The 27,772-nt window shown below is 61.1% G+C and overlaps 1 protein-coding gene across 1 annotated transcript; it reads left to right on the top strand.

Moving 5' to 3' along the window:
* Positions 1-3,175: 3,175 nt before the first annotated feature.
* On the top strand, positions 3,176-27,512 carry LOC122384687 (LIM/homeobox protein Lhx1-like). The gene is made up of 6 exons (XM_043372325.1): positions 3,176-3,490; positions 12,059-12,264; positions 19,650-20,122; positions 25,061-25,286; positions 25,662-25,850; positions 27,108-27,512. Exons 1-6 carry the CDS (start codon positions 3,318-3,320, stop codon positions 27,155-27,157), a joined length of 1,317 nt encoding a protein of 438 aa, XP_043228260.1. The 5' UTR covers positions 3,176-3,317; the 3' UTR covers positions 27,158-27,512.
* The last annotated feature ends 260 nt before the right edge of the window (positions 27,513-27,772 follow it).

Genomic DNA, 27,772 nt, shown 5'->3' with positions numbered 1-27,772 from the left:
GTCGACGCAGGCGTGACATTTGACACACCGCCGTCGGCCAGCCAAACAGCCAGAGCATCGGCACTCAACAGAAAATACCTAATGTAACTAAAAGGTTAACCACCACAGACAGTCGAATCCAAGCTACCATGCGACGGGTTAGGCTTAGGCAGTTTCTACCCTGCCTTACTGTACGTATATAGGTAGGTACGAATAACGTGTCCCCCACATTTTAAAGACGCATGCGTGTGGACACACACACACACAACACCTGTCGAGTTATTTGTGCATCCACATACTCCCGCCCTACTATGCTAACGGCACTTGCACTGAGCTCCAACCAATGTTTGCCTAGGACCATAATGCCAATCTATAGGTATACCACCAAGAAGAGATTTGGGAGGGGCCAAATCGGATCTTACTCGCTGAGAAAAAAAAAAGTTTACCAACCTATGGAAACCAACCTTTATTCAGGATAAGACTCATCTCATGCTCAGGCAAACTAACATATTTAGGTACATACCAACCATGCCTTAAGCTGCTGTAGCGGGAAACCATCAAACGTTTTTCCTAAGCTAACTGAATGCACATTGCATAGATGCACAAGCCGTCCCGGTCCCGTAGCTCAGTTGGTAGAGCGTTGGACTCCGCGTGGTGAGAGCACGCGTTCCCGGTTACAACAGTCCCGGTTCGAAGCGCGACGGGCGCTTGACATTTATGGGCCTTCTGACAGGTATGGTTGCGGTTGGTGGCAGGCCGTAGCCAGGTGAAGTCATTGAGTGGACCGGCCGTGCGCGGCTATGTGCGCACATTAAACTTTGGACTCTAAATTCTGCCATAGAACTGGAATTGCGCGATCGGAGGGTAGAGGGCAGGATCAATTTATAATAAAAAAAAAATTATAATAAAAAAGCCAAGCTTTTAGTTTTCACTAGATAGGTACGTGATGGGATGGAGATAAAGAGGAAAACTGAAAAAAAAAACAAATTATGCACTAATGAGAGGAGATTTCATGTATATGGTCAAGCATGACTTATCATAATGGAAATCAGATGGAATAGGAACCTTTTGCTCATAACTATAGGGCGCTAAAACAAATCCAATATCTGGATTTGTTTTTAGCTTACCTACTTTAGTTATTGAGCAAAAGATTACCATTCTATATGGTTTACATTATAATCATTATCATGCTAAACAACGTTTCACACCATTCAAATGACTTATCTTTTTTTTTAATTTTGCATCCCCGCTAGCACAAGGCTATAGCAGGGGAAAGGGAAGTTGCTGGCTTGCTGGCAATGTGCCAGATCTTTTGCTTTACGGGTAAGTTGCCGGCTATTTTATTCCGGCCCAAGAGGCAAAGCAAAGACAAGCTTTACGTTAAACCGGCTCATGTGGCGTCTGGTGGGTTGAAAAACAAAGGGAAAGCTGAAAAGGTGCCAGATAGGCGAGACCGATAAATTTGGTTACTTACGTAGAACTTCCTGCTGAGACTTGCTGCTGATTTGTGTGCTGTTGTTTGGTGTGTGTGTGTGTGCTGTTGTTGTGCAGGGTGAACTTTTACCAGGAAGAGTCCTAACTAGAAAAAACCTGGTGCCTGTTCAAGAGAGCAAAAACCTGTGCGTTCAGCCAAAGTACCTACACAGTAAAAAGCTCTTTCTTTTGATTACGTTACGTTATATCACTATAGAAGTGGCATTGTATGTGGATTTGCGCGCAAGAGAAGTGCGCGGACTCACCAAATAAAAACCGGTCAGTCCGGCGACTCCTCTGCGGGTTATGGCAGCCGGTGTTAACCGGGTGCCACCAGCCATGTCCCTCCCGCCTTAGGGGTAATCAACAATCATCCCACTCGTGCATTAAACCCATTAATGCATCCAAAACCATGCGTTAAGTGATGATAATGCCTAGGATATCGAGGACGCATACATTTTAGAAGAAGGCAAAATCCATATTGCCTGGCTGAAAGCTGCAAACAAATATGTTTAAAGGAACTTTTTCGATTTTGAACGCTTACGATCCTAAAGCTACCGATTGGCTGTTCACTGACGGATCGGGGGCGGGGGCGGGGGAGGAAGGAATAGGGCCCTTGGATCCTAAAACGATGAAAAATAACAATTTGCCTCGATTAGAATAACCGTATTGTTTACATTGGTTGTTTACAATGGAAAAAGTGAAAACGAAAAAAAAGTGTTCAGTTTTTTTAGTTAGATTTTTTTTTGAGAGTATGCCCCCGCATCATCCAATAGCGCCTTTCTAGATCCACTAGTGTGCCGACTACCCTGTTTTTGTTTTCATAGATTGATTCATGAATCCGTCAACAATAAAACAAGAAGTAAGAGAAATAAAAAGAAGTGAACTGTAAAACGAATAAAAATGCCACAGCCCGTGAGCTTAATGATGTAGGACTTAAATGTACTTAGGACTTAGGTAAGGTGAGCAGCTTTGATAGATCATTGCAAATTTCTTCGCCAAAGCGTGCAGAAAACTGGCCACTGGTAATGTTGGAGGCGCTGCGGGGTCCTATTTCCCACAAAAAGTTGCCTATGTTTCCGAATGCCTAAAGGATTTTGTTGCCTTATGCGCGATTACTGGGTGCTGCAAAAGGAACAAATGCCCTAAATTCACTCTTGAAGTCACCAATGACGCTCAAATGCATTAAATTCGAGACGCCAACCGGAACCGTAGGATGAGTACGGAGCGCCGATCCCTGTCGCCTGAATGGTCACACTGTGCCGGATGACACGCCTGTCTCGCGGCACAGTGCGACGATCCAGGCGATAAAACGGAAGACTGCATTGCTGCATAGGACAGTAACACCGCGCCGCGTCTCTGCCCGCTATCAGGACCGGCTGAAGGAAGGGTGGCATCGCTCTGCCGTTGGTTCCGGAGTTCGGAGCATATCCCGACTGCTATCGGACGGAGCCGGGCCGCGGAGCCGAGCTGCACAAAAACACAGCCGACTCGCCATTCGAGGAGCGACTGTCGCCGCCGCCTCCCTGGGAGCTCTCGCAGTCTGTGCGGGGTGCGGCGGCGGCCAGCGCGCAGCGGCCGGCCGCGCAGCAGGCCCCGCCCCGGCGCCGCCCATTGGCCGGCGCGGCTCCAGTTACCATAGCTGCGCGGCGCAGCCGGCCGGCGAGGCCCCGCCCCCGGCCGCGGCGGTCGCCGCCGGCCGCCGCCGCCGCCACGAGCGCAGTGACGCCGCGGTGCTGACGGTGGTAGGGCGCACGCTGAACGCCGGAACGGCATACGGGCTACCGGGAGACGGGGAGAGCGCAGGGGCGCGGCGGGAACGGGAGCAGTGCGCTGAGGAGCGGGGCACCTCACCAACAGACACCATGATAACGTGCTGTGCGGCGTGCGACAAGCCCATTCTGGACAAATTCCTGATGAATGTTTTGGAGCGGACTTGGCACGCGGACTGTGTGCGGTGTTTCGACTGCCACGTCAACCTCACAGACAAGTGCTTCAGCCGGGAAGGCAAGCTGTTCTGCCGGGACGACTTCTTCAGGTGAGTGTCGGCTGTCGGCTGTCGGCCGCCGCCGCCGCCGCTGGTGTCACGTGTTTGACGGCGATCGGCGCGCCGCTCGCATGTCGGCCGTTCATTTGGGGGCGGTAATGTATTCCGCGAAGTGTGTGGTTATTCAAGGCGAGGATGCCGTTTATCAAGCTAAGTGGTTTGATGTGAACAGCCGCAGTGTTGGCTTCGCACGGCAGTTCCAGCGATCGGCGCCGGCCGCCGCTCCGGAGAGGCTGCCTCTCTCAGTCTCGGGGGTGATTTGTTTCCTGAAATGGCCGCGGCGCCCTGGCCGCTGTCGTGTCGGCCGCTCGTCTCCGCTCTCCCGAGGGTGTGTGCAGTCGCCGGAACTTCCCGCCATCTCTGTTTATATGATCTATGACATCGCTGAGATCTCTGTGAAATGATCGCCGCTGATCTCTAATGTTTAGGTATCTCGGTCGGCACTATATATACGGTTGTTTGCATAACTCCCATATCGGTTCCCCCGGCCTCAGACCGGTGTCAGCCGGCAGAAGGTCGGCAGAGCAGAGCAGACTTGGTAAAGCATCTGACGCCTGGAAAACAGCTTCGCGCGGCCCGCCTATACGGCCGACAGACAGCGCTGGGGGCCCGCCAATGACATTTCATATGCGGCGACCGGCGCCATAAATAACAACCAAATTACAGGCAAAACAGTCATGCTGGGTGGGCGGGGACATTCTCATGACTATTCATGCCGTTCCGTTTGTTTGTGGCCGTGTTTTCCGTCGCCCATTTGGCCGCATGTGCCGTGTTCGGTTGTTTACTGCCGGGGTGGCATCCGTTCCGCGGCGGCTGTGCGCTGTGCTGACCGGCGCGGCGGCTGTGACCCGGGTGCTCCCTCCCCGGCGCTGTCCGTGCTGACCCAGCAGCACACAGAGCGGTGGTTGTGATACCGGCTCGATGGGAACGCCGCGAGCCGTGCCGCGCGCGACATCAGAATGAATCAGAGGCGTGACCGGAGCCAAAACACGGCCCGCGGCGCCGCACAGCGCGGACACCACGTCAGCGGGGTCCGTCCGCTGCGCGGCCCGCTGGCCGGGCGCCGAGCACGACTGAGCGCGGCAGAGTCCAGAGAAACTCAGCAGGGCCGAGGGCCGACCAGGCACAGACGCCTGATCACAGCAGAGGGCGGACCGGACACCGAGGCCTGAACACAGAGCACGGCAAAAGGGTGACCGGGAACTGAGGACTGCACAATGTCGGACGGTGATGAAAATAAGAGAACCTGGCGCTATGCGGAAGGCTGGCGTCGTCATACGCTGGCTGGCGCAGGCGGTCCAGTTAAAAAAAAATGGCTATAATTTATTTGGTTCCTGCATGTTGTGTTGACTTTTTTGTCGCAGAAGCTTGCGCAGAGGTGCAATTATGCTGTGCCCTACTGGTTGGCAAGAAACATTTATATGTGATGAAGGAAGTGAAGCTGGACAGGGCACCAGCGGTAGGCGGTGAACCTCCATTGTTTTCCTGAACTAATTGCTTGTTGTCACGTGTGCTTTTAAGATGCAAATGAAATATTTATTCATGCGAGCGTGAGAGGTGGTTCCCCTTGCATGGAATCCTTACATAAGCGTATGCAAACAAAAGTGACCTACACGGTACCTCCCTGACAATTTTACTGATGTCGCCGATCTCCGCACATTTCTGCTGACCCCTTCCATGTCTCGACTGGTGCATAGTCTTCCTCCCATATTTACTACGGCGTTGTCGGCTCCGTCCCTCGGTATCACGCCATTTCCCTCCATCTTGTGCCGCTACCAGTGTCGGTACGATCCGCCAGTGTCGGTACGACCCGCCGGTGTCGGTACGGACAGCCGGGCCGCGGCCCGTGTCGGCGCGGTCGGACACGCCGCCCGGCCGCCTGCCTGCCGGGTTTCCCGCCCCGACACGACGAACGGCGCGCGGAGCTCCCCGCGGTCAGCGCGGCCGAGGGAGTGTGGTGACCAGCCCGGCGGAGCTCCCCGCGGCCAGCGCGGGAAGTAAGCGTAGCGACCAGCCCGGCGGAGCTCCCCGCGACCAGCGCGGCTGTGGGATCCAAGTGAACAGCCCGGCGGGTTACCACCGCGATAGCTAATCTCTGGAAATGGCCGTATATTGGAGGTATGTTGGATTGTGATGTTGATGTGGAATATCCGTTCCATGGCGTTTCCTTAATTCTGATAAAGCTCGTCATTGCGATCCCACATCAATAGGTACCCGCACCCACTAGTTTTCCCATCCGCTGTTATTTGCGATCCTGTTGGCACTCATCAACTGGTGGCTTCCTACATGCCGAGAAGCCTCGTCTACAAGACCCGATGTGGCTTTTTGTGGGATAATAAGATATCCTAAACAAACTGGTGGGGAGGATCGGCCGTCCAGCTGCAGTGCGGTGGAACTAATGACGAGCGTCGGCGCCTCAGCCGGCCGAACCTGCCCATTTGGGGGCGGGCCGGGCGCCACTTTGGTTCGCGCTCTGACCACAGACTGGTGCCCCTGTCGGCGGCCCGCCGCCCCTGCTCGGGCCGCGCACGGGAGCCGCAGCCGGAGCCGGGAGCGCCGGCCGGCGGCGGCCCGTCTGCCGTTCGTGACCACTGTCAGTTACGGAGGGACTGCCCGGGGCTGTACCGGGGTACCGCCGGCGGCTCCCCGGGACTCCACTGGGGCTATAGCCGGGGCGACGGTGCCGCCGCCGCGCCACTCTCACACGGTGGCGGGGGTGTCAGGAGCCCACCAACACCTTCGGGGATGGATCGCACGCAGAGGAGCGGCGTGGTGTCACTGGGGAGAGACGCGCTGGGCCGTCCACTGAAGATGTCCGGTCTTGGCTCTCGGTCTGAGCGGTGGTGGTCCGACTGGGACCGACGACCATCAGACGGTAGTCGCTCCCAACACTCCGCGTCAGCGAATTACCAGCTGCTGTCACTGAATATATGGTCCACCATGACGTAATCAATAACGTGGTGGTGTATTACCTGTAAACGGCCCCAGAATAACAGTATTTCAATAAAATCGCCCTCCATTATGGCTCATCAAAGAGCGCGTGTGAGCCGGTAATGTCGAAACAATGTACATTTGGTGCGGCCGAGCCGAACTGTTGGACCGCTCCTTTTGATCTGTCCGACGGAGGTGTGAGGAAGTAGATACGGCGGACGACAGAGCGAGAAAAAAACACAGCAGGGTCGTGCGAACCGGCCGCCGGCCACGATGGCCAGTAATGACAGCAATTCGTCCGGTGGCTGTGGATTTAATGACAGCGTCCCGGCCGTAAATGGCTAATTGTTGTCTCTGAGCGGCGGCGCGGTGTGGCGCGCTCTCTCCGGTACGCGTCTGGTTCCCCGGACCCGTCTGTCTGCTGGTCAGGTGCCTCCGGTACCGGAGCGGTACGGTACAGTGGTGGGACCAGCTCTGTGGACCTTCCCTAAACAGCAGCCCCCTCTGAGGAGAGAAGTACCCACATCTACACCATTTGTGTAGCAAACACGGCGAGCTGTGAGCCAGTGTACAAGCGACACAAGCGTCATAACCAACGTGTAAATATGTAGAGTTTATGTTTCGACCCCTCAAGTGGACATCTAGCTTGTTACGTCTGTATTAAATTCCACCCCATTAGATTAGTGCGGCACAGGATAGCTTCTACTGAAATAAGCACAGTTTAATGCAGAAAAAATGGATAGGGGAAGTTGGGGCAATGCCGGAGTTGGGGCAAAGCCGAAATTCGAGATATTTCGAAAACCGTAAGACATGGATGCCACCTGTCAGTGATGCTCTGAAGCTTAAGTGACTACAATTATCGCATGTTTGTTACGAGTCGTCATTCGGAATACTTCGACTGTGAGGGCGCCAAGAGCGTTTTCAAGGTACGTTTCCCTTGTACTACATGCGCCTTTGAAGCTGCATTTCTTACTCATTATGCTACCGTTTGTCTGGCCAGTTCGGTCAAGTAATCTTTAGCATGTCTTTGCATAAGTGTGCTGCCTATTTGAAATTTATACAGCACGTTGAAAAGTTATGGGCCTGCAAATGAAAGTATGGCAGGCTGGGGTAATGCCGAAAACGTGCGATTACGCACGTGTTAAAAGCACGCTACGTGGACTTTACTGCTGTAGAATAGCAACGCGTATTTTTAGTCACACAAATTACACTTTCAACCGACACAACGGCCTGTTACCTATAAGGAATGATTTACCTGGCATGTTCTTATTATATCACACAATTATAACTTCCAGTGTGCACCGCGTCCTCAAGCTCTTAAAACGCGTGTCAGCTTTGATCAATTCTGGATAAAGTTTGAGATAAAATGGCAAAACATCAATGTCGGCATTCCCCGTAGATCATTTCTCCCATTTTCGGCTTTCCCCGCAGTCCGGGGCAACGCCGAAAAAGTCACTTCTTTGATATTTTTAGTTTGTGCGCTTAACGGTATGCGAATTCATCAAATGCGCCTGGTATGTTTGAAAGGCAAAAGACTGGCCTCTCGAATGACGCCAACAAGAATAGCTTATGTTGTCTACCTTGCGTGCTACGGGCGTCAGAAAAAAAGTCTTCGGCGTTCCCCCAACTTCCCCTAGTGTTCAAATAAGCTAAGTTGATGGTGTTGATTTATATTTACTCGTGTTCATATCATTTTAAACATGCTTGAGCGAAGACAGTTTCTATGATTCAAGGATATTTACAAAGACTGATCATTTATTTGAATTTTATTAAAATAACAACTTATTCTTTGTGGTCACTCATATTTCACTGGTGGCCCGACGCCGCACATTTGCCCGCCACTCCACCGTGCGTGTCTCTCTGGCGGACCGTCTGGCAGCAGTTCCGACGCGCTGCCTCCAGCACCCACCCGCCCGTTCGCACCGTAAATTCAGCCTAAATCTTTTCCGAACAATTAAATCAGCGCCCATTAGCGGGGCTGGGTGTCGCCTAATATAGAGTTAGTGCGCCGGCTGTCGACGGCCCGACGGCTCACCGAGGCCGCTGGAGCTGAACGGGGCTGCTGGAGCTCACCGGAGCTGCTGGAGCTCGTTGGCAGCCATGCTGCCTCGCGATGAGTCGGCACCCGGGGCGGTCGCCGCTGAAAGTGACAGAATTACGAGTCAGGGGGAGCTGCGGCGGCCGTGAACGGCTCCGGGACTGAGCCGCGCAGAGACCGGTGGCGGCGGAGGCGGCGGCGCGGGGTCGGTGGCTCGCTCCGGCCGCCACCTTCAGAGGCCGCCGCCGCCGTGTTTACGGCAGCAGTGAGCCGGCACAGAGAGCATACCACAAGACAGGCGGGCGCAGAAGGGCCCAAAAGGGGGACTGAGCAGCTGACGGGCCGGTCCCGTTACCGGCAAACACGCACAAAACGGGCGCCCCGCCGGCGCGGCGCGCGGGCGCGGGCCGCCCGGCGCGCCGAATAGCTGACCTCCAGTCGACTGTGTCATTGGGCCAGTGTCTCCGGCGGGAGGCTTTGTGCGCGGGCCGTGTCGTCCTCGGCGCCTGGAGCCCCCCGCCGGGCCAAATGAGCAGCCATCTGCCGGCCCACCTGACTGGGGAGTTCGCTCCGCGCCCCCGAGCCGCCCCTGCGCCCCCGAGCCGCCCCTGCGAGCCCCGAGCCGCCCCTGCGCCCCCGAGCCGCCCCTGCGAGCCCCGAACCCACCCTGCCCACGTCACCTCCCCGCCGCATCTCGGCGCCCATCTCACCGGCAGAACAGCTGCGGCGGCCAGACCGAACGGGGTGGACCAGCGAGCTGAATTGGCGCCGTCCGCCACCGCTGTCCTCACTCGGCTTCGGCTGCTACCGCGGGACTCTGCTCTGTTCGCTCTGTCTGTTCCAGCCTGGTGTCGGCTGCAATATATGTTAGACTATGTCATGTGCATCGTATAACTAATGTGTAATACACACTGCAAAGCTATGCGTAGCGCCGCTGCTGCTTAGCTGGGTGCTGTGGGACAGAGCCCGATCGGCCGACTCAGGCGACTTGCCCAATGCCCGACTCAGGCGACTCGGGTGACTCTGGCGACTCGCCCGACTCAGGCGACTTGCCCGACTCAGGCGACTCGGGTGACTCTGGCGACTCTGGCGACTCGGTCGACTCTGGCGACTCGGCTGCGCTGGCGGCGTTTCCGGGCAGGAAGTCTCTGCTCCCAAACTAACGGAGAGAAGACGCTGGCGCTCCCAGCCGCAGATTGGATCGCATTTTTGTTTAAAACTCCGCCGGAACGCCGCGGAGAACAGGGGCGAGCCGGGACGCGCGGCCGGCGTCTTTTTTGCCCGATTTCACTGAGGGTATGTGGCCGCCGCTGCCGGCCGCCGCACAATGACGGAACACGACCCAGGAATGTCGGACCACGAATATCGCCCGCTTTGGCCACATTCTGGCCGGCGCATGCCTGAAAAGGCTTGCGGTCGGCCTTTGGGGCGGCGGGGCCGGCGGCTGCTCTGGGCTGGCCGGTGTGTTCGGAGCTGCCGCCGGCCGCCACGGCCCGCTGGACTCACCGGAAACCGGCGGAGAGGCCGGAGCGCGTCCAGCGGAGGCCGACACGGCGCCGTCACTCCGACTGCGACCCGCGCGTGACCACCGTGTCATGGGTGTGACGGCCGTGATGCCGCCGAGATGACATCATGACCGCCACACGAGCTGACGGTCCGCAGCGGTGCACTGGGAACGTCAGAGGTGGCCGGCGGCCTGGCAAAGCGGATGTAGCTGCCACCCGGCCGCCCTGCTCGGCGGCGCTGCACAGCCGACCGGCCCCCTGACGGACAGCCGCCGCCGCCGCCCCCGCCGGGCGCTCACCACTAATCGCCGCCCAGGTGCCCTGCCGTGCCGCCGGCACAGTCCAACAAACTAAATGCCTGTAATTTGATGGCAAATCAAAGGCAGAAGGTCCTAATTTGTCTCGGCGGCGCGACGAAAAGTGGCGCGCCGCGCCGTGCCCAGCCGCTGTTGACAGAGCCGCCTTGCGTGCCGATGATAGCCCGATAATTAAACCGTTCCCGGCCAGTTCGGAGAGCGGCGGACTTTTTGCGGCCGGCGAGGGACGCTGCGGCCATCAGTCGAGCTTTACTCACTGCCAGCACGGAACTCGTGTGCAAAACAGCCGCGGCCGCGCGGCGGAACAGCGCCCGGCCGGCGTCGTAACGCGCCGCCGCGCCGCGCCGCGCGCCCATCCGCGGGTAGCGGCAACACGCCATCAGGGCTTAGTAAGCACGATCGGGCGTGCATGGCACCCGCTGGGGCCGGCTCGGGTCGGCGCGGGTCACGACCGGGGCGCCCGGCAGAGGAGAGTGGCGAGCGCGGCCTCCGGGCGGCCGCCTGGCCCGCCAGTCGGTCACGTGGCAATGAGGCGGGTCACGCCGGGTCAGCAGAACAGGTCAATTAGGGACTGAGTACTTGAGGTGAATGAGAGCTCCTCCCGTGCCGCGTGGACAAGTTATCACAGATGAATGGCTCGTTTCCAGTGACTGACGCATTCCGAGTAAGTCGCTTGTTCGCCAATGGAGTTCCTCTTCCCACTGATCCGTTTTCGTGTGTTTTGGCCCACTCAATGAATCCCGGGGCCCATTCTAGGCCTGATTTACGTTCCGTCCAGTGCTGCTCCCGTCAAGCCGTCGTTCGGACCGCCCCACCGATGGTACCCTTCTAAGGCGATTCGTTACGGGCGTCGATAGCGCCGTCCGACGGTAACCTAATGAATACGTGTGTGCGGCTGCCCTCCGCTCACTGAGAGGCGCGGTGTGCGGCTGCCCTCCGCTCACTGAGAGGCGCGGTGTGCGCGCGTCTGCCCTCGGCTCACGCAGAGGCGCGGTGTGTGTGTGCGCGTCTGCCCTCCGCTCACTCAGAGGCGCGGTGTGCGGCTGCCCTCGGCTCACTCAGCAGTCAGCAGCGCGGTGTGTGTGCGACTGCCCTCGGCTCACCCAGAGGCGCGGTGTACCTCCGACAGTCAGCCGGGCCGTGATAGCTCTATGATCGGCCGCTCGCCACACGATGACGAGAATTTTGATTTCCCCCGGCGCGGTGATGAGATTAGTGTAAGCAGCTTACACTGGCGAGCGCAGCGCGCGCCCGTCGGCCGCTTCTGCCGGCGGCGCGCCGGATTTGCCGGATCCGCTTGGAGCGGCGCGTGGCGCGTTACGCTGCTATTGACTTGAAATAATGAGACCAGAAATTGAGCCTCGGGCGGCTGGCTGCGGTGTCGGCGGCGGCTGGCTGCGGTGTCGGCGGCGGCGGAACAGATCGGCTCGGGGTTTTATCCCAGCCTCTCCTCCTCCTCTGTCGACGTCAGCGGTACATGTGTCCCCATCTCTGCCAACAAACAAAGAGGATGAGCTCCAAATCCGCGTAACGTCATCAGCTGCGTAAAAACGGCAGCGGTGGCGGCGCGGGGCTCCCACACGGTCGACTGACTGGTGATCCGCCGCTATACCCACAGGCAACGCGGTTATGCCGACTGACTGACTATAGTGTGCGTTGTGGTACTGCAGGGCTGGCTGCCTAGTGCCTAGTGTATGATATTGTTGTTGCAGGATCGGATTCGGGTGTGCATGATGCGGGACTGACTGTATGCTGTTTGCTGTTGCAGGAGATACGGCACCAAGTGTAACGGCTGTGGCCACGGCATCTCACCACAAGACCTGGTGCGGAAGGCGCGCGAAAAGGTGTTCCACCTCAAATGCTTCACCTGCCTGGTCTGTCGAAAACAGCTCTCCACCGGCGAGGAGCTGTACGTGCTCGATGAGAACAGGTTCATCTGCAAAGAGGATTACATCAGCGGCAAGAGTATGCCAGGTGAGTGCGTCAGCGCCGCTCGGCCGGGCCGGGGTGGGGTGGGGTGGGCGGCGGCTGCGATAGATGGCGATGCGTGAGCTCGACACGGCCAGTACTAACGGGCTGCGGACCGGCCGATTTGCATGATTTATCGAACCGCCGCGCACCGACGTATTGGCAGCTGCGAGCGCCGGCCAAGATACACGTGCGGCAGTTACTATCAGTGAGCGGTATAAATTCCGCCCCGGGCGCCGGGTCACGGCACTCCCTTCCGTCCCCCGCCCCTTCCCTGAGACTGCGTGAACCGGCCCGTGTGGCGAGACATTATTTCCACCATTCAGCTGTCATAACGTGCGTCTGTAAAGCACACTTTGTAAAGTCAATGAGTGAACCGACATGTGCGCCTCCCATTTGGCGGAATTTGCCGCCGGCAGTGTTTCCGAGGGGCCGGCCGCGCTCGTAAAACAATACACTTTATGGCCGTGTGACGGTGCCGCCCAGACTGGCGTCACACAGTCGTGACGCACGGAACCCGCCGCGAGTGACACCGGAGTGGGCTCGTTCCCGACGCCGGACTCACAAAAATGGCCCTAGCACGCCGGTGGGCGGTGTTACAGGTAATAGCTTGCATGTTGCATATATACCTACCCAACTGCAAGCCTGCTATCCGTTAATATAAGAATGGCGATTTTAAAAATAAAAGAATGGCGATTTTCAAGTGTCATATGATGTTAAACATACATCCACCAGCACCACGGTATAATTCCGCAATGTTTTGCCGCTCTGTACTCCGTGCAGTCGGCGGTCGGCTCTGCGGTCGGCCTGCGGTCCGCGCCGGCAGACGGACCAAAGAGGCCGACACCGGCCATCGCGGCGCGCCACAGCGCCACATCTGTCTGATACGGGCCGCCCGCTGGTGGCGACTGCCAGCGCGCCGCAGGACCGCCGCCGCAGCGCCGTAACTGGCGCGCCGACAGCTTGCAGCGCCGCGCCGCCGCCACATATTAATAACAAATCGCCAATCGAATTTGCATAGCGGGCCAGTTAGTGAAGCGTCGGCGGCAGCGCGGGCGGCGCTGGCGGCAGCGGGGACGCGGCGGCGACCCCGCCGCTGTGCTCGTGACGGCTGACGGACAGCCGATACTATCAGCCGCCGGACCGGGGAGGGGCCGCTGAGCGCCGGGACCGGACACCCGCGGACCCGGGCCGGGGTCGCCGAGCCCTGCCGCGGGACCGGGCGACCCCAGCACACCCACCGTCCGCTGAGTCGCCGGAGGGGTCGGGGCAGAGCGCCGGTCCCGCTGTCCCGCTCTCTCTCTGCTGTCCCGCTCTCTCCCGTCCCCTGCTGTCTCCTGTCTCCACCGTCACCGCTGGTGGGCACCCACCCGTGCGTGTGGCGCGGTTCAACAATGTATCGCACCATTTTCGAGTTGGCTGGCCCCATTGTGCGCCGCGGGCGGCAGGTGGTCGCGTTTTTAGCCGCGCTCCCCCCGCCGCCGCTGCACCGCCGTGACGTATCAATAGCTATCGGAGCAGCCGCCGGCGGCCGCGGCTCGCAGCAGTCTAGGGAGGCGCGTCTTCCCCCGGTCGAGGAGGCTGAGCCCGTCTTCAGCTCTGGCGGCTCCAGCCTCCGCAGTTGGTCTGCGGGCTGTCCGAGCGCTGCGGTCCTGCCGGCCGCGGCTCGGCGGAGGAGCGCGGCGCACGGCTTTCCAGTCCGGCAGACGCCGAGTCTGATATCAGCCGTATATTCAGCCGATGCAGGGAGGCCGGAATATCTAATGGCGCCGGTCGGCTGCAGCCGGCGATAACTCATCCCGCCGGCCGGGCAGTGCCGGCCGTGCGGCGGTAAAAATCGCAAAGCACCGTCAAGAACAAGGGAAACTATTTTAACAAGCGCTGATTGCGGCGATGCGGCGGTGGAGGCCGTGTCGCGGCTACCGGTCACTGCCGGCCGCGCCAGGGTCGTGCGCGTGCGTCCCCACCCGATGGCTGACCCGATAGCACGGCCCGGAGCCGTGTCCGGCAGGGGTGCCACCCGTGACTGGGCAAGGCACCACCTGCCGCGGCCGCGCGGACGGTCGCACGGACTGACAGCCCCGTCACAGGGACTGACGGGACGGTCACAGGGACTGGCGGGACGGTCACAGGGACTGGCGGGACGGTCACAGGGACTGGCGGGACGGTCACATGGACTGGCGGGACGGTAGGTAAAGAACGGCGACGGAGGCGGAGCATTTATCGCCCTCTCGGCCCCGTCAGTCAGCCAGAGAGACCCCCATGCTCGTGAATCTGCCAGCGTTGTGTGGTTTCACAAGAGGAGTTTCAGGCTTTTTACGACTCGACAGTCTTCTTTGATGGTGGCGATGTTTTATTCCGTGCCACTGACAACGATCTTCATATGACGGACAGGCATACCTGCCTGCATTTCATCGCTGACGTTCGCTCTGCAAATCAGCTGTGGCGTCGTTACCTTATCGGGGATTTTCTTTGAAAGACCACCGAGGGCATGCGTGGGCGTTTCGCTTTGGATTATTGTATTTTCTGGTATTTCCGACCAAAAATGGCCGCATCTGTGAATCTATTTAAGGCTCCCATCCATCCCTCCGACCATCCACCTGAGCCGCGTTACCGCAAATAGGCGAATCCATTGTCGGATTTCCCACCCGCTCCGTCCCGGCGTTCTCGCCGTCCCAAAACACACCGGTGCGCAGGCCGGTTTGTATTCATTGCGCCCTGCAGCTAATTTAGCGGTGCTGTATCCGAGCGGCATGGCGCAAGCGCAGGGTTATGGAATACCTCAGCTGTCCTGGGCGTCGCATAACGTCAGAGCTGTACCTATTTACCGGTGAATATGTCGTGTGAAACCGGGCGGCGGCCGCAACTCCCCTCTGTGAGCGGGCTGGGTGCTCACTGCTCACCGTTCCGGGCCGGACTCGTGTCATGTCGGCCGGCCGTTAGGCCACCGATTATCGGGAGGGTGCCGGGACCCGTGTGGAGCTCTCGGCGAGTGTGAACACGACCCCTGGTCCCCCAGGCCAGCACTAGGGTCTCACCAGGCCAGCACTGCAGGGTTCCAACACGGTGCGGGTCCGCTACGGCGAGTTAGGACCAACCGGCCCCGGGTGCCGCCACGACCAGTCGCTCTCAACACTGTCACAAAATCCGGCCTGGACCACGGAACTCTTCTATTGTCACAACTCGAAGGATCATAGAGTTGGATTCAAAGAGGTGAATTTAATCCTGACGTTGTCAAAGCTGGCTGACACCGGCACAAAATCAATCCTCCCTATTGACACCCAGCCCTGACGGGACTGCCGCTCAAACAACTATTTAGTAAGTAACCCATTCAAACTCTCGGGGCAGCTAGCTAAATATTTACATGCAAAAGCTAACCGTTAGAGATTGAGAGTTCAGCGCGTTCAAGCCCACGATAAGGTCACATAGTCTACACGCCTGGGCTCCTGTTCTCTGACGCGGAGCCGAACATTGAGAGTGGCTTCATCCGGAGACTGGCTGATTTGTCCGATAGCATCTGTCCTTGTACGGCCGAGCGACTGACGGACGGCGTGACCGCGGACCAGTCAATAGCCGCAGTCCAGTCAGTCGCCCCCGTCCAGTCCAGCCGCCGTCACAGTCACGGTTGTCGGTCGGTGGACGGACAGCCTCTCTCTCTCCGCTCGACCGCCGCTCGGTAGGTTTAACCGTCTGCCGGCGCCCCGTGATCCGTGATCCCTGGTCCGTGCGCCGGTCACGGCGGACCGCCGCTCGTGACCCGGGGTCCCCGTGTCGCCGGGACGCGCCACGCACCGCCACGTCCCCGCACAGCGGCGGTGTGTCGCGATATACGGCCGCGCGCCGGGTCCGCCGTCATGCCGCGGCGCGCCGGCATTGTCAAGACCCGGCTAATGATGCCGAATTTGTCTCATTATCAGCCATTCGTCTGCAGTTTATGCATCCGTGCAGAATTGCACGCGGAGTCGGTAAATCGTGAATGCAGACGGTCGGCCTGTCGCGGCAGCGCGAGTTGTGGCCATCTGACTGGCAGTGGCAGTGGCGGTGGACGGGCCCGGTTGGGCGGTGGACGGGGCCCGGGTGAGCGCCGGATGGGGCCCGGGTGGGCGGTGGACGGGGCCCGGGTGAGCGCCGAGACTGCCGGCAGGGTGTGTTGAGGAGGCGGCGAAGGCGGTGGAATGGAACCTCAGGTGGAAGCCCAGGTGGAAGGGTTGCGTCACATTGGTACGGAGGAGGCGGAAAGTAGATTGGAATCTCCGATCACCCTCGTATCGTATGCTAATCGTCAGCCGGCGTGGGCTCGTCAGCCGGCGCTGTAACTCCTCCGCCGGCTCTGCGGCTGGGCGGCGCGAACAGAGGGAGGCACAGCTGCACGGAAGGGACTCACCGTCTCCACGGGCCGCCAGGAAACGATCGGCACGACCGGTGCCGAATTACTGCCCATCGGCCCAAACCAGTTCTGGCTCAATCGGCGGCGGTTCAACCACCGCGCTCCGGTGCCATTCGTGTTTGTCGGAGAGCGAGCGCCGCCGCCGGGCTGGCCGCCGGAACCCGGCCGATTGTTCCTTTGTTGTCTTCTCTCCGCGGGTTCACTTCCTTCATTCATCCCGCTGGTGACGCCGACCGGTCCCCGTTCCAGGCGCTTTAATAATTCATCTAATTGGCCGCGGGGATCGGGGAACAATCTGATTCACGCCGGCTATGCCCGGTCGGCGCTGCCTCTGAGGTTCACCAGCTCTGGTCGGCAGCTACCCCTGAGATTTCCTACCTCCGGTCGGCAGCTACAGATGGACTGGACCGCATCTCACCACCGACCGAGGGCATCTCAAGAGACTCACTGATCACTCCGTACCTCTAACACACGGCGGTCGCGGTGGTCGGCTGTTGCATGTTGCAAACAGCAACGTATCAGAGAGGCTTCATCAGGAGCGATATAATCTGCTAGTGATGTCACGGACGACGGTCGTTATCTGGCAGACTTGGGAGATCTCGGAGCTCTCAATAGGCACACAAAAATCAATCTCTCCCGTCAAATACTGGCTCTGTGAACTGTTAACCTGGAGCCCATTAGGTGGGCGGTTATCACCGCGCGTCCATTGTCTAATGATCGGAGACTCTATCCACTCCATTATGTCACTGATCCGCGCCGGGTGGCCGGAAGTAGTGGGATGTGGCCGGCTGGCGGTCAGCGGTGCCCGGCGCGGTGCTCCCCGGCCGGCCGCTCGCCGTCGGGACCGTCCGGCCGGCCGCCGGGCGGAGTCGGCCCCGGCTGATGGACGGGCGGGGCGGAGACCGCCCGTTCGCGACCGGATTCCGCATTAATCACCGGCCGCGCGCGCTAAAACTATGCGCCAAAGACAAAATATCGCGCACTGATGGATGGGGGCCGGCCGGCCGGCCACCGCGCCGGCTGAAGGGTTAGGCCCGTAATCAGGGGCCGGGCCGGCGCGGCGCGACGGGGCGCTGCCGAGCGCCGCGCCGCGCCCGCCCGTCCGTCCACCAGCTAAAAATGTCCCTGTCCGAACGGTATCCCAAGTATGCGGTTCCTGTCGCAAAAGGCGGGTCCCAGGTGAGGTAATGTCTCGAGTGGCGCGGCCCGGACGGTCCCAGGGCCGGGCGACGGCTCACGGTCGGCTCGGGGCGGCTGGGGCACCTCCGTCTCGGCCGGGCCGTCTGCCGGCTGTCGCCCGCGCAGCTCGCGACTGACGTCCGCCGATAAACGGCGCAATTTCCGCCACTGCGCCGCCAGCCAGAGCCCGGCGGCGGCGGCGGCGGCGGCGGCGGCGGGGGCGGCCAACTGGAGTCAACGACAATCGTATCCGGGGTTGATGAGACCGGCCGCGCGGCGCCCCGCCGCCGACCGGCTGTTTATGGTGCTTCCATGCCGGCGCTTTTTACGATCCATCGGAAAATGGTGCAGACAGATCGCACAAAGGCAGTCACCTGGCCTTCCTGCCATTCAACAACAATCATGCAACATTACGCCACTGAGAGCGTACTTTTCGGCTGCAATATTCCCTACGTAATTGTCTCTGTCCGACCGGCGTACCGAACAATTAGGTAAACGATGTTCACACTAAAAGGATTCACCTTGAAATTTATGAAGGCAATTTACAAATAATTGTATGATAAATCGTTTCTGTTTCGCCGCTTTCAATGGGGGAACAAGCGATTATACCCGGCGAAATAGGCGTTTTATTTATACTGAAACCAGTAAATAATTTTCCCGTCGGGGAATGAAATGACCTAGTTGACAGGCGTCTGCTCGTTGCAAGGAAGCCATATCATCAAGAGAGCACACATAGTGCGGCTGACGCTGGCTGACGGATATGCGATATCCCGCCGTGGAGGGGGGAGGGGTGTCGTTCCCAGGCAGCCCGCAGCCGTCCGTTCCGCCGGCCGGGGTACGTGTTTTATGTCCGTTCAGTCACAGTGGGCGCCCCGGCCGCCATCAGTCATGCCGGCGATCTGTTTTGGCCGGCTGGCTCCGGCTCCGGCGGCGGCGGCGGCGGCGCCTCGCGGCCCGCCGGGCCTCGGGTCGGCCCTGGCCAGCACCCGTTGCGTGTCGGCGGGCGGACCTCCTAATTTCGAGGAGCCGGGGTGCCGGTGGCGGCGCGGGGCCGGCCGCCGCCGGTCCACCCAGTGGCCGGTCGGCCGGCCGCAATGGGGCGCCGGCACGCGAGAGAAACCGGCCGCGCCGTTCGACCACCGGATAACTAGACGTTTCACACATCTTGCTGCTTTATGGAGGCGGTCTGCCGGCCGGTGCCGGTCTCAAATTGCAGTCATCCCGTGCCGCGCCGCCGCGCCGGCCGCATTGCTCCGGCCGAGAGGAAATTATGCAGTTCCGCTGGCGGTGTTGCATGACGCAGGGAAAAAAGCCCCTTACGAGCTGGTAGGAGTTGCATAACCGTTTAAAGGCCAGCCTATTAACGACCTATTCTTTATGTTATCGTTCGCATACCAATAGCGTCCGTTGTGGGTTATCGAGTTCGCCTTTGGCCGTCCGGAAACGAGCCCATCGCGGCCACCTGTGGCAATGTCATCAGTGTATCCAGGTGTTGTTCGAGTCTGTCAGTCGGTCTTTGTACAGGCGAATCAAAACACGCCGGCGCCAGCACTTGTGTACACATGTACTACTTGTCAGGGACTGTGCTTCTCTGTTTATGGATGCACTGTGACATCGTGGGGGAGCGGGCAGCTGCGTTTAAGCCTCGGCACATTGACATCAATTCGTTTAGTATCTCTACAAATAGTGCCGCTGTGTCCGATGACCGTGCCTCGTGCTGACCGTGCCTCGTCCTCGCGCTGACCGTCCCCTCGTTCCCCTGCTGACCGCCCTGAACGTGTGCCCGCCCTCCTGCTGACTGCTGACCTCCCCCGTCCTCCGGCAGCCGACTCTGTGATCCACGGCGAGGACGAGGAGGAGGAAGAGGACTTCACCGCCGGCGGAGACGCCATCAACACGCCCTCGCTGCCCGCCATCGAGCTCGACGCGCCCGCCGTCAAGCTGGAGACCAACAACAACCTGGTGTCGACGCCGGTGTCGGCGCCGGCCGGCGGCGGCGACCCGCTCAGCGAGAAGGCGGCCTCGGTGGGCGCGCCCGACTCGGTGGTCGACTCGGACAAGCACGAGTCGGACCCGGGCTCGGACGCCGAGATGGACGCCGCGCGGGACGCCCAGACCGACGGGAAGACGGCCGACGACGACAAGGTGGGCGGCAACAAGCGGCGCGGCCCGCGCACCACCATCAAGGCCAAGCAGCTCGAGGTGCTCAAAGCGGCCTTCAACGCCACGCCCAAGCCGACGCGGCACATCCGCGAGCAGCTGGCCAAGGAGACCGGCCTGCCCATGAGGGTGATCCAGGTGAGTGACGCGCCGCTGCCGCCGAGGGAGGGGCGCTCGGAGCGCGGACTGCCGCGCTGGTGTGTCGGGTGTGTGCCGAGCTGTGTCCGGTCCTCGCACTCCGTGTTTGCCAGGATCCTTTACGGGCGTCCGATGGCGGTCGCTGTCCATACACTGCCGAGGCGGATCGCTCCACCATGCCATTACCGCCTCTGAATGGCCCCCGTTCGCCACGTCCCATACGTGCACATCGAATGCAAACAGACATTCCCCGATCCATTCGCCAGGGTGCTGTCGCATTGACGGCAGGCTGTGACGGCTCGGGCGGGTGCCGTCAATGATTCGGCACCGTCAGCACCAGGTCACGACGGCGCGCCAGCCGCGTCATGCGCGTCACCGGCGCGCTGCTTTTTGTCGCGGCGCGCCGCTTACGGCAGCATGTCGCCGCCGTTGTGACCCTCCGCAGGGGGTGTGTTTTTGCGCGCGCTGGCCGGCGCGGCGGTCACGTCTGCTCGACTCCGGTTTCTGACGGCGTCACCGGAGTGGCCAGATAAGAGCCGGGCCGCGGCGGCCGGCGCCGGGAGACGGCGGGGGAGTTCGGCCTCACCTCCCGGCGCGCCGCGGCAGAGGCCGGCTCGATCGCCGCCCCAGATTGCATTGTGACCAACAGCTGCAACGCGAGCGGGCCATTACGGATCGGCGGCGGCCATCTGGTCGGCGACGGACGCGCCCGATCGGCGGCCGCCCTTTGGCACCGCCGATCAATTACCGGCGCGGACACCGGGCGCTGTCCGCTGTCCGGCCGCTGGCTGTCCTGCTGTCTGTCCGCTGTCCTGCTGTCTGTCTGATTGTTCAACTGCATCGTTACACGGACATTTAAGAGCCGCCGCACATGTCCGTGACTGCCCCCTCGCGGTGGCCGCAGCTCTGTTCGGAACGTGTCTGTTCTGAGGGAGACGGGTTCGGAGGCCCCGGGCGATACCAGGGAGGCGGATCATGAGCTTGATCTCGTATCAAACGTGAATCAGCCTTACGAGCTCAGGTTTTGAGACGGACCCGACGGCGCCGCAAAAGTCGGCGCCGCGCCGCGGCCGATTGTCATAAATCGGTGCGGGGCGGGGCGACGGCCTGCGGACCGGGCTGGGAACGTCGCCGGCCGACCGCCTCCGCGCGCCGCACCGCGCCTAAATCAGCCGGCCGTTGCATAAGATCGGACAGGGGGCGGCGCCGACCGCGGTGGGAGGAGACTCGGGCGGCGGCAACGGAATTCGCGCCGCGCACGCCCTGCCGCCCCCTCCCGCGATCGGCCGCTGGCCGCCACCCCCGGGGCCCTGAGAGCCGCGCGGCTCCGCGGCGTCTGCCGCTGCACGGAGCCGCCGTGACCGATCCCCTGACATTTTATACACAGCGCGTAAATTCCGACATGGATTCCTGCGCAATCGGCGCCCAGATCGTGTATCTGACGGTCTGATAAGATCCCGGGATTTTTCTCCTGTCGGGTGGCTATTCAGGTGGGGGCTCGGCGCGCCGGCCGGCCCAGCTGCGACACCTAGTTATCTCGCGCATCGGCCGCCGCCACCGCGCAGAAAACAAATGTTAGCCTTTCCCGGCAGCAGCGCGGCCATTTTTTCGTGTGGCGCGCGCGGCGGGGGGCGTGCCGCGGCCTTTCTGACTTTTGCGGCGGTTATTCGGCGTTGTCGCACCTGGCCGGTCGGCGCTGTATCGTATCTCTCCATCGAGCGGCCGAGCGCGTCCGCCGAAAAAAGACCCGTCTATCGGGCACAAACAGTCGCGCCGCGCTCCTAATTTATAACGTTTTTATTTATGCACGCCCGGTATCTGATTGCGGCGGCGGCGCTGCTCGCTGGAGACGGTAAATCGCCCCGTCATGACGCCCGCCCGACCACACCGCCGCGCCGGCGAACTAATCACGCATTCCGCAAATTAATGTGACGCCGCCGCCGCTAGATCTGCCTCGACCACACTCGTCCGCCGGCGGCGACCGGGGTCGGTGAGTCGAGCCGCGTCGGTCGCACACCTACAGGTACACGGTACATACCAGCAGCTGCCAGGGCGGACCGCTCTGTCCCGGGTGGCATGAGTCGCTGTTTCGAGCCGGCGAGATCCGGCCCAGTGGGAGAGCTGCCAACACAGTGATGAGCGGCAGACGGTGGTGTCTGCAGCACGCTCCACCATGCCGACAGGAGCCGCGTTGGTACCGCGCAGACCGGTGGGCTAACTCGGCCGTCCAGCCGTGTCAATGCCTGCTCCGAACAGGATTAAAGCGCAATGATGCATCGCAAAGCCAAATCGGATCTTGTCCCGGATGTCGGGAAGGCATCGCTCGGCTGAGCTGTCTCGTCCGGCTGAGCTCCGTCAGCTCGGCCCGTCAGTCTCCAGAGTCGCCCTCCGCCAGTCTGCTGAGCTCCGCCAGTCTGCGTGGTCAGTCTCCGGAGCAGTCTGTCGGCCCAGTCTGTCGGTGTCTGTTAGCCGGCCGTCTCGGGCTGACGCCGCCGGCGCTGACGCTGCTGACGCTGCTGACGGCCCGTCAGACGGAAGGTCAGCCGTCTGACGGACACACCTCGGCTGTCTGACGGACACACCTCGGGCCGGCCCTCCGCGGTGCGCCCGACGCGTGAACGACAGCCGTCCGTTTTTGCCGCCGTTCTTGTCGGCGTCGACGGGTGCTGCTCGGACGGAGGATCCGCCGGGCGCGCGGCTTCTTTACGTCCGAGCGCGCCGCCGCCGGCACTCCGCCGGTCACGCTCCTCACCGGGCCGTTAAGTCAGCTCATTTTTATGCGCTGGCATAAATTCGCCCGTCCGAGTTTTGACATATGTACTGCGCCCTTGCACTTGCGAAGTGCACGTCTGCTCTGGGTTTGCTGCACATTGCCATAGCTCATAAAGGTATTCGGCGGAGGAGGGCCGCGATATGAGTGCTTCTCCCGGCCTTTTCCCGTCGGCCGTTGGCGGCGGAGCCAGGGACGGAGACGGGCGTACGGACGGGCTGCTGATCGGGCACCCGAACTGGCTGGTGACCCCTGCCTGGGAGGCCGACCGGGCGCCATTTTCCGTCGTCGTCCCTCCCACCGGCGGCGGGCCGGGGGCGCTGCGTGCAGAGGTCGCCGTGCAGAGCAATGGTCGGGACACAGACGACCGGCGCCGTACCGCCCCGGCCGGCCGTCCCGGCACGACTCGCGCGGCCGCGGCGCGGTGCAGAGGCCAGAGCAGCCGCCGGCCATCCCGGAGATCTTCTCACGGCAGCCAGACCCAGATATAGGCGCTCCGAGCGGCGCGCCGAAATTACGCCCTTACAGCGGCCAAATGACCAACTAGACGGAGCTCAAATTAGTAGGGAGTGCCTACTGTTATAGGCCCGGCTACAGCCGTTCTCATGCGATGTTTGTTTGTCACGTGTAGTTCTTTTTTATCAAAGTACCTATTTAGCTTAAAATTTTGCTCTCCTAATCATCAATTGAACATCTTCATCGTTTTGCTCACAAATACCCAAATGGTGATCATTTAACCTTTTTCGTCCACTGGTCGAGTAATTTATTTCGGCCAGTTCCCCGTCACTCCGCAGAGCGACTGTCGTGCTCCGTCCTGCTCAGTCGCCGTGCTCCTCCGAGCCGTGCTTTATCGCCAGGAACAATAGTCTCACAGTTGATTGAGCGGTGCGCTCGGCGGCCAGCAGCGCAGAATAGAGCCATCTCGCGCGCGCGGCGGCCGCTATCGCGCCATCGGCCGGCGCGCGATGATACGGCGCGGCTCGTTCCGCGCGGGACGGGCCGACTTTGTCCGGCGGCGGGACGACAAAAAATGACACGGCGACATGACACGGACACGGCGACACGACGCGGACACGGCTCCCAGCGGCCGCGCGGCGGCGGGTCGGCCGGCCGCGCCGCCTGACCCGCGCCGTGAAAAGGCGACCCTGAGGGTGCTGCCCAGTCGAGTGTGAGACCGATAGGGGCCGTGTGTCGGAGGGGCGCCGGCGCCCGCTCCCCGCCGTGAGGTGACAGGTCCGGCCGCCCTGAAACGGGGACCCAACAGGGGAACTAAGCCCAGCGGGAAACTGCCAGCGGGAAACTGCGGGCCTAACACAGTGTGTCAGCTGCATACCACCGCCCAGCAATGCCTACTGCTGTTGAACATAGCCACCAGTTCACCTCGCTTCATCCTGACGACAGGAGCGACTGGAACGAGTCGTCAGCGTTCCTTCCAATAGCATGACTCTCACCAATCACTCTGCTCACCTCGAGTGTCCGTCACGCTGTCCTCGGCTGGTCGAACACGGCCGGACAGGGGTGGCGATTACTGCGGCTGGGCCGTCGGCAGCCGGCGCCGCACGCACCCGCCGCCGGTTGACCGCAGACCGCAGCCTCGTCACCCCGACACCGCGGAGGGCGGCGCGTGGGAGGGGCGCGGGAGGGGGGGGGGACAGTGCCGTGTGCGGTCCCTGGGTGGGGTCCCGTGTGTGAGATGTGAGGTGTCTACCTGTCCACGAGGTGTGATATCTGTGCGAGAGATGTGGGATGTGAGCTCTGCGTCTCTGTGAGGTGTGAGATTTGTGTGAGAGCTGTGAGGTGTGTGTGTGCCGCCGCGGACAGCCGCTCCGCCGGCGGCGGCGGATGTCGTCCGTCTCTGGCGTCGAGTCGGCGGATTTACAGTCGGCCAGTGCCGATTTATGGGACGGCCCGGGCCGCGGCGTGTTGATCAGTGGCGGCCGCCGCGCCGACGGCCGCTCTGGTGTGGTCTGAGCCGCCGCGGCCGGGGAGATAGTGACACCGTGGCGACTCCCACCCACCGCGGCTCCCAGCGCTGACTCAGCGGCCGCCTGACTCACCGTCTGTGAGTCGGAGGGCCAGTGACGCTCACACTCCCCTGACCCGGTGACCTCAGCTCCGCCAGGTGTGCCTCCCAGAGCCCCCGCTGACCTCGCGCCCTCCGTCCGCAGGTGTGGTTCCAGAACAAACGCAGCAAGGAGCGCCGCATGAAGCAGCTCTCCTCGATGGGCATGCGCGCGCACATGTTCGGCAACCCGCGCAAGCTGCGCGGCATGCGCATGTCGCCCAGCATGGACGAGTTCCCGTTCTACGCGGACGGCCAGTTCTACGGCCACCAGCCGTTCAACGAGTTCTTCCCGGGCGGGCCCAACCCGGGCATGGGCTTCCCGCCGGGAGGTGAGTGTGCAGCACGCGCTGTCCGGGGCAGGAACACAGCGGGCGCCGCCGCGCGCGCGCCGCCAACAATAGAGCCGCGTGGGCGGGGCTGAATGCAGCGCTGGCTAACGTGGCACAATGGCACGGGCGCGCCGCCGGTGACTCGGCACACGTGTCAGAAGCTGGCGATACATGCTGCAGATGAATACCATCAACTTGTATGTTTTATTTTCTTATTTACCACCATTTCTCCTGAACTAATGATCGTAGCCTTTGATTGCTAGCATTAGACAGTAGAGCGGGCGCAGTTCTGCGCTCCTCGTTAGTCAATAGTCAGTGTGTCGTGTGTGTGCGGAATTCCGGACTATACTGACGGCTGACCGGTCGTGTCCGCAGGTCCCGGCGTGCCCGTCTCGATGGAGCAGCCGCTGCCGCCCGGCGGGCCGATGGGCGACTTTGGCGGGATGAACGGCATCCCCATGGATCACCCCTTCATGCCGCACGGCGACCTGATGTCGCAGCGCTCCAGTCCCGACAGCGCCGGAAACCTGGTCAACGGCATGCCGCCCGGCCCGCCGCCTCAGGGTGAGTACCGATTACCGAGTACAGTGCGCCATTAGAGGTCAGACTGCGTACTGGGGGTCAGACCGGACCAAAGCAAGCAGTGCCACCAATGTGGGCTGTGACTAAATCGTGCAGAAAATCACGCTCAAACACAGGCAATCGACAGAAAAGTTAAGTGCTCAGGGGTAAATAAAATCCATTTAAACGACACAGCGCACATTTATGAAGCCTCTCACCAGCTGTTGGGCACTGATTCGGCGGCGCCCAGCGACTGTGCGGCGCCCCGTCCCCAAAGCCGCGCCCACCGGTCTCTCGTGCAGCGTGCAGCCGGCTCACCGCCGGCGCCACCCACTAATGACAGCAATCAGGAAGCCGAAGAAAAGATACCACTTAAATCTAACAAAACTAATTAAAGTTTGATCTGGATCGATTGGGGCCGGTCAGGCGATCCCACCCGGTGCCCTGTGGTTAGTGACGGTCCTGCCGGGGCGCCGGCATGCGATCGTACCCCCCCCCCCCTCGCCTCCGCCCCGATCACAGGGGGGAGGCTGCGTGTGGGGGAGGGGATATCGATCTCGAGCGATTGATCGAAATTCGCGGCCGTGTCCCGCGGTGGCCCCGCACAATGTCCCGCGGCGGCCCCGCGCAATGGTCGCTCGTCGCGGACGGCCGCCGCTCAGTTTGTAAACGCGGCAGCGCGGAGCCGGCGCGGCACTGGCGCAGAACGGCGCGCCGCGTTGGCCGCCCGGCTGTCGGCCGCGCCACCAGCGCCGCGGAACGGGCGCGGTCGGCGGCCGACAAGTTAATTGGCGCCGCAGCGGCGACCGGCGCGCTCCGGTAATGCATGGTGACACGCGTCAAAACGGCCCAATGAATTGTGATGGAGCGCGCGCGGCGGCGCGGCGGGCGAGCCGCTCGGCCGTCTCGGACTGTCTCCAGCGCGTCACGTTTGTCTCCAGTGGCGGTGATGGGGCGCGGTGGGGGCCGTTCTGGCGGCGGAGCGCGCGTGCCGCCCACGTGCGGGGCGCCAGGAGGTCCGATCACCGGAGAACAGCCTCTCGGAGCGCGCTGCCGTGCCTCTCGTACCGTGCTGGTTTCTCACACACCAAACGCGAATATTACCGAGACGTGAACATAACCACAGCGCGGTGCACTCTCCGTGACAGAGTGTGAACACCTCCGTGACCCATATGGAGCCTGTATGTACCCCCACGCGCGGCGCCGGCGGGTGAGCCGACCGTTCTCCCTCACTGACGACCCCGTCTCTCTCCCCGGCAGGTCCCGGCAGCTTCACCGACCACCCGAGCAGCGAGGGCCTCGTCTGGTGACCCGTGCGCCAGTGAGCCGGCCGGCCACGGCCGTCAACACGGCGACACGCACAGTGCAATGTATTGTTAGCGCCGGCCGCGCTCCGGCCTCCCCTCCCTGGGGGCGCCCGCCGTGTCCGGCAGGCGCCCGCGGTCAGACGACGGCCCCCGAGGTCACACGACGGGGCCGGGCCGGCCGGCGGCACCGGTCCTCCGAGCAGGCGCTACAGGTGCAGCATTTCTCCTCCGAGTGGCGCGTAGGTCCCAACGTGGGGATGGCGTTGATATGTTGAATTTGAGTGACATGGTTGACTTGCTGATCTTGCAAAACAGAAAAATATCCCTACATCGGTTGACCTATCTCAAAATAGTAGACCTGACTGGCGCTGCATGAAAATGTGGCGATATTTTTTTGTGAAGTGGTCAGAATGTGACCCATCATCCCTTTTACTGAGCATTTTACACCCTCGACCTAATGATATGGTTCGCCTGACAATCAACATGTGTGTGTGTGTGTGCGGAAATGTTGCATCTCTAGTAGACGCAGTCTAGTACCTACCAGCGGGGCTGCAGGGCTAAGGTATGGAGTGGCGACCTGCCAGCACTGTCCGAGCTAGTTGGACCGTCACGGGGCGC

Source organism: Amphibalanus amphitrite, unplaced genomic scaffold, assembly GCF_019059575.1.
Source record: "Amphibalanus amphitrite isolate SeventyFive unplaced genomic scaffold, NRLGWU_Aamphi_draft 000196F_arrow, whole genome shotgun sequence".
In the NCBI taxonomy this organism is placed as follows: Eukaryota; Metazoa; Arthropoda; class Thecostraca; order Balanomorpha; family Balanidae; genus Amphibalanus; species Amphibalanus amphitrite.
The sequence above is the reverse complement of the archived record's forward strand: the minus strand, read 5'-3'. Positions and strand labels throughout refer to the sequence as shown.

Coding starts and splice junctions, on each gene's coding strand:
- LOC122384687 (XM_043372325.1), top strand. CDS start 3,318: ATGATAACGTGCTGTGCGGCGTGCGACAAGCCCATTCTGGACAAATTC. Junction 3,491..12,058: donor TGCCGGGACGACTTCTTCAG/GTGAGTGTCGGC, acceptor TTGCTGTTGCAG/GAGATACGGCACCAAGTGTA. Junction 25,287..25,661: donor CATGGGCTTCCCGCCGGGAG/GTGAGTGTGCAG, acceptor TCGTGTCCGCAG/GTCCCGGCGTGCCCGTCTCG.